Consider the following 6,803-nt stretch of genomic DNA (forward strand, 5'->3'; position numbering starts at 1 on the left):
CGTCGGAAGTCCTTAACAAAAGATGGTCTTACGACATAGCCGACGTGGGGGGTAAAAATTGGCTGCAAGCAGCAACTAACCGAGAGAAATGGAAGGATACGGAAGAGGCCTATATGCAGCAGTGGAAGACAGAAGGCTCAAGAAGAAGAAAAAGAAGGTATAAGTAATATTGTTACTTAATGACCTTGTGGATGGGAGCGTGATATTTATTCTGTAGTTTCAAAAGTTTCTTTGACTAAATTTGATAGATGTTTGATTTATTTTCTCCGATTTATTTTAGTCTATGAGTGTTTTCATAGTTTTAGTGATTTGTGTGATGTTTGGCTGGGAGGTGTCTCCTGTGATATGAATAAGTGTTTAATGCATACACATGTGATGATTTTATAGTGTATAGTTTTGATTGACTTGAGATTCAACTTGTTGAGTATTCCCTCTGTTTGATTCTGCATTAAGTACTATCTTTGAGCAACATCAACACCATTTAATAGTGCATTACTTCTAGCTTGTACCCCCATTACATACTATTACGTATAACAAAGAATAATAGATTTCTATGAATTATTTTGTAATTATCATACATATTCTGTTCGTTGAATTATCACCGGAATAAACCGAAATGAATGCATCAATTTATTTTCAACATATACATTAAAAAGAGTATTATTTATTAACAAAAATAAAAATATATGATGGGTGTCTCAAAGCCGGTTTTCTTTTGGAATGTAAAATCCTTTTTGCTGTGTGAAATATAGAATGCTGACATTTCACAGCTGTAATCAGAAAGCATTGAGGTTCAATAGGTTTTGGAATAGAGCAAGATTATATATTATTAAAATTTGCTACCAAAATGGTGAGATTTTTTTTTTAGAAACGGTACAAAATGCCACATATTTTTCAGTCATCACGCATCATCTTAGCCCACCGAAATATATTTAGCCAAAAGTAAGCAAATAGAATGCTTAGAAGCGTCTTCCTCTCTCTACCAACAGTATGTAAGATGCTTTTAAGCGTTTCCCGCAAACTATGAGTTAAAACACTAAGGACGGGAAAGGTATTTCTACCCGTTCAGTCGATTGATGCTTAAGGACGGGAAGTGTATTTTTTACCATCTGCGCCAGCCTAATTTCAAAGTCAAGAAAGAAGGAATTATTCAACCTTTCCAGGAGTATGGTCGTATATATACGACCAATACAAAACATGATTTATGATGTGAGTTATATCAAAACATGTTTAAAACATAATTTATGTCAAAGTTGCTAATGTTGCAATAAATCATGTTTACTGGTGTAAATATTTTTTTTTTTAATTCAAAGAAATATGTTGCTTATAGCATCGACTATAATATAAATTATAAAGAGTAAAATTTTTTTTTTTTAAAAACTCACTCCTGGACAGGTTAATGTTTTTATATGAATATTATGTAACAATCTCTTTTTATTTTCGGTATTTTATAGTTAATGTCTCAACTATATGTACACAATTATCAAATCCCGTCGCCAGCGGTCCGAAGGCGTCAAAAAACACCTGTCACCCTGTTAATGGAACTTAAAAATGAAAGCCGGTTTTGAGACACCCTATACTAATACATCGTAGTCGTACAGGAGAAAGTGACCAACTACCAAAACGTAAAATGTTCAGGAGGGCCATTTAAGTCACTATTGCTTGGCAAGAAAATAAACACCAATGCAGTTAGTCATTTTTAACTAGTCAATACATTAAACTTCCAAGTTTAAAATCCTTTGGGATTTTTTCAGGGCAATATTAGGCTAGTAAGATATCAAATAGTCAATGATCACGTTTTTGTAAAACAATGCACTTGGTCACTTTCTCCTGTATGACTACGATATGTTACATTAATATTTTGACTTAATCAGTATTCATTTCTATTGGGATTGTCGGGATTAAATTCACTATAAAGAGACAAAACGTCCATTATTTTCTTGGTGGCACATTCCGCGTCGTAAGGTCGCATTTTGGATAACCTTTCGGCGACGTGTTTACTAATGTGGGTGAACTTGGACGCCTCCGTCGGGTGAAGTCTCTCGTCGTTCTCCAGCACCTTGAGAACGCTCCGGGCTTCCTCCAGCAGCCTCTCGCACTCTGACTTGTCTATCCGCTTGGAGAGGCGCTTTTTGCTGCTGCCCGAGGTTGACGCCTTTTTGCTAGATATGGGATCGCCAAAATCTGAATCTTGATTCTGCAAAATGACATTCAAATCTTTTATTTCATCCGATATTAGACAAAATTAATCTATAGGCACTATAAACTGCCTATTATTGACCACCCCCATAGTGTGATGGTTAACGCAATTTCGTTGGGATAAATACCAGTGATTTCTACCTTAATACTTAATTTATATCACCTTGGACCTGTACCTAAAGCACGAAACGGAAGTTTAACAGAACAGTTACATAAATACGTTTACAATAATGAGTAACAAATAAACAGGCATTTGTAACATTACATTTACAAAATTTCACATATGTCGTTAAATATAAATATACCTGTAAAGGTGGAGACTGACCGGAGCATTTTGTCGTAACGTAACACGTTACGATACGAGCATTCAGGCAGTCAGTACAGCGAACCGAGCGCTCCATCTATAGTTTCGGATGCTCAGTGATGCTCGCTGCGAGCGATGTTACGACGTTATGTTACGACGAAATGCTCCGGTCAGTCTCCACCTTAAGAGAAGAGGGGCGGGAGGGAGGAAAAAGGGAAAAGGGAAAGATCAAATGTCAAGTCCAAGACAAATTATGTTAAAATTGGGACACACCACGATATAAATATCTACTTACTATGTACTATGTACGCGATCGCAGTGCTGACAATGTCGAGTGGAACATATCAAAATTCCCATATTCATCATTTACCAATTTTGATGAAGGATAAGTATAGGAACCTTGTTTAGAGTTTGTTCTACTCGTGGGAAGCGCTAGGGTGTCAGTTGTCCCGGTGATTTAAATTTTTTTCAACAACAAATAGTAAATAAATATACATAACAAACAGTATTCAAGGCGTATATATTAAAAGTAAGCATGAAGACTTAAAGGTGTAGAAGAATCCCGCTTCGGAAAACTCTTTCGGACATATGGAACAGATCAATATCCAACGTAATATTGTCCAACTTAGCGGTAGCTCTTCCTACACGCATAACGATCGGCAGGTTGGTCCTGTATATAGGAATGTGAAACTATCGGGAACATACAGACCAATGCTCCGGATAATTTCAGGATTATCGATCATACCGCGCAACAATCGAAAAAAATGCGTAATCAAATACACATTCCTTCTAGTCTCTAAACTATTGTAGCCAAGCATACCCTGGAGAAACTCGGTCGGGTAGAGCCAAGGATAATAGCCGTACTCTCTAATGTAGAGATACCTGAGAAACTTCTTTTGGACTTTCTCTACCATAAGAGAGTACTTAAGCTCGTGTGGCCCCCAAATCATCGAGCCACTTTCGAGTCTACTTCGCACCGAGGAGTTATAAAGAGTTCTCAGCACGCGGGTATTTTGGAAAACCCTGGCAGTACGCAGAACAAATCCTAGCATTTTCAATGCATTACCACTGACCGCCTCTGATCCGACCGGGAACTCTAAAACTTTCCAGTAATTCAGTAATCCGAAGAATCAATGTATGAGTAGAACTTACATCATATTCAATTTTAACACTGTCCATGGGCATCTGAGTCCGCTCCAGCTTCCTCTTGATGGCCTTGAACTCTAGCCCAGCCATGAACTGACACTGGTCCCAGAGGTGCCAGGTCGGGTGGTACACGTCATCGGGAGACTGCGCCGTCTTCTTCGTCACCTCCACTTTCCGGAGATTATTCCGGTAGGTGCTCTTTATGCTGGTCCATCGCTCTTGAACTGACTTTGCTGCGACATCAAACCATAAATGTACTCGGGATCCAACATAGACGGAAACAAACTAATCACTAATCTTACAATTTGACATCTCAACATAGATGAAGAATATATTCATTCATTCGAACCCTTATCCGCACCCCAACGGTGCATAGGGCACTGCATCATCATGATGATGCAGTGCGTTATCTTGATCGTTAACACACGAAGGAAAGGTGATCAGCCCTCCGCTTCAGGTACCAGTCCAGGGTAATATTAAATAAATATTAGGTCGTATATAGGTCGTAAAACCGCAAATACCCAGACTTCTATATTCTTCTTCATCTTTGTTGAGATGTCAAAATGTAAAAATAACTGCTAAGTGGAGAAATCCAGATCTGAGAACAAGGATTTGGACAAGCCTTAATTTTTTTGAAATATAACTAGTTTTATATAAATTTTACATTACAATTTAATGTATTGTAAATATAAAATCAAATATATACTACTGTCCGTTCATATTTATTTTACCTGTGATTTATTTATTTTATTTTATTTTATTTATGTTCATATTTATTTTACTTTATACATATTTATACTATACATATTTATTTTATTTATGTTCACATTTATTTTACCTCCGATTTATATTTAGTTAGCCAACATAACAATTAGAGGTAAAATAACTGTACATTCACTGTATGTTTGGTCAAAGGACTTTGTGTATTTCCCAATAGAGCTGTATAACTAAAGTGACCATACGTCCCGTTTTGAACGGGACCGTCCCGTTTTTGAATAGCCTGCCCCGTTGTCCCCAAGTGAAGTTTCAGGACGTCGAAATGTCCCGTTTTCAAAAAAGAGCAACACAAGGTAACAATTTTAAAAAAAGTGGATAAAAACGACAATAGTTTGTAGAATAGCCGTTTCATAAAACTTTGCTGAACAAATCCTAGCTTGATTTCGGTGCATATGGCTATAGCAGGTGGCTGGTGAGTCATGTGCAAAGACTAACTAATTTATATAAAGACTGCCGACTCTTTATATAAATAATAAAACAACAGAATTTTTTCATATTTATATAATTGATTCCTCTTATTTTCTGTATCAAAATTCCTTTTCTTTTTATTAATACATAAAAAAATACGTGTTTTCTTGAAAACACATGCTATTACGTAAAAAATGGTAGATGTCCCGTTTTGAGGACAAAAATAAATGGTCAGTTTATGTATAACTCTCTCATTTTTTGTAAAGTGGACTTGCATAGTGGTCTCCTGTTTAGATTGTAGACTTTCTGGGTTTCAGATTTTCTGGGTTCGAACCCACTCTACCACAATTTTAACATGACTATTTTTGATAAAGAACTGCTTAGGCTCACGAAAATGGAACGAAGTTAAACATTTGTAATAAGAACAAACTTTAATTGAAATATATTAAGTAATTTTCTCCAATGACTTTTTATTCGAAGAGACATAAATATGAATACATTGCTATGAACACCTCAAAATATGAAAACATTATCCACAAGACAGGTAATAAAAAATTGGGAAAGGGAAATAAATTTTAAGGTTAGGTATAAGAAAATAAAAATTACTACTAGAATTATTAGACAATCGGGTAGTCAAATTGTAAAAAGTTATTGAAAATTTAAGTTACTTTTTGTTAATATTCCTAAAATATTACATTTATAACCATTTGTAAATAATAAAAATAATAAAACGAACAAAATAACAAGCCTAGTAAAAGAAGTAAAGTACAATATTATCCGTTAAAATTTAAGGCGACAACTAAATGCTTGTTTATAAGATAAATATTGATAATTTACTTGTAAAATCACCGCCAAGTTTAGCCGCAATGTCCTGAAATGACATATTCCTTAACCGGGCATTAAAAAAGTCTGTATTTGTGTTATTCCAAACATGGTCGGCTTCTTTCACTAAATCTACCAATCTTGCCTCTTGCTGTGGACCCCAAATTATTTTTTGTGTCATTCTGATATTTTATTATATTTATTTTTATTTAAAAAATAATTGCAGAAAATAAACAAAACATAGCAAAATAACAAAATACCTTTACATAGATAAAATATTTTAAATTGACGACTTACCATAGATTTCTATAGAGATGTGCAAGTACCATTTATCGACGTTTTCGAAATATCGATACACTTACATATCTACATTAAAAAAAAAACAATAACAAAATAAAAACAAATTATTTTCTAGAAATTAATGTAAAACTAAGATTTAAAAATAAACTCACCAATTCACAGGAATAAGTGATAAACTCATGAATTTGACACCTAAGTTAGAAAATGATAAGCGGTAAGAACTGCGTGTCTATATTAAAGAATTATTTAAATGTAAATTTTTTTAAAAAAATTAATAAGGGTTTTTTATTTACACGTATTGATAAAAAATATAAAAATAGCACCTCGTCACTTACTGGAAATGTACGGATAAACATGTGTGTTAATTAATACAACTTAAACTTTTTAACCATAATACGACTTCTCAATTGCCATTCGTGATAGAATCTTATTACATCGATGGAAATTATTCATTCTCCAGATAAGTTTTAAAAAGTGTACAATACGATTGAGGGCCCGGTGTAGCTCTTATGGCTGCATTTGAATGTTCGTAAGATATATATTTTTTAATTTCTTGGGTTAAAATTAATAATCGCATTAGTTATTCGACTTTTATTTTCACGGAAAAATACAAACAAAAACAAATATCGATAATCCGAATGTGCCATCTCTAAATAGGTGCTGACGCCATATTGGACTTTTACGAAATACAAAAATCTAGAATCTGGTAAATTAATCACGAAGTAAAAAAGTCTCAACTATTTGCTGGTGTCGGCGTCATTTTGACATTTGAAATCACAGTGATCACTATGAAGCTAAAAAATAATGCCAACATTACATATCTGCTGTTTCCAATACATCCAACTCT

The 6,803-nt window shown here is 34.4% G+C and overlaps 1 protein-coding gene across 1 annotated transcript; it reads right to left on the bottom strand.

The window, feature by feature from the left end:
- Positions 1-615: 615 nt before the first annotated feature.
- On the bottom strand, positions 616-5,928 carry LOC148309162 (uncharacterized). The gene is made up of 3 exons (XM_088260569.1): positions 5,672-5,928; positions 3,656-3,882; positions 616-2,197 (listed from the first exon to the last, which is right to left on the bottom strand). Exons 1-3 carry the CDS (start codon positions 5,835-5,837, stop codon positions 1,871-1,873), a joined length of 720 nt encoding a protein of 239 aa, XP_088116695.1. The 5' UTR covers positions 5,838-5,928; the 3' UTR covers positions 616-1,870.
- Between the last annotated feature and the right edge of the window lie 875 nt (positions 5,929-6,803).

This window comes from Brachycentrus maculatus, unplaced genomic scaffold, assembly GCF_059751285.1.
Source record: "Brachycentrus maculatus isolate JH-2025_06_01 unplaced genomic scaffold, ASM5975128v1 h1tg000138l, whole genome shotgun sequence".
Classification (NCBI taxonomy): Eukaryota; Metazoa; Arthropoda; class Insecta; order Trichoptera; family Brachycentridae; genus Brachycentrus; species Brachycentrus maculatus.

What these genes read in the sequence shown, in the direction of transcription:
- LOC148309162 (XM_088260569.1), bottom strand. Translation starts at nt 5,837, where the DNA reads ATGACACAAAAAATAATTTGGGGTCCACAGCAAGAGGCAAGATTGGTA. An exon ending in ACTTGGCGGTGATTTTACAA is followed by an intron (nt 3,883 to 5,671) that starts GTAAATTATCAA and finishes TTGATGTCGCAG; the next exon opens with CAAAGTCAGTTCAAGAGCGA. An exon ending in GTGTTAAAATTGAATATGAT is followed by an intron (nt 2,198 to 3,655) that starts GTAAGTTCTACT and finishes GTCATTTTGCAG; the next exon opens with AATCAAGATTCAGATTTTGG.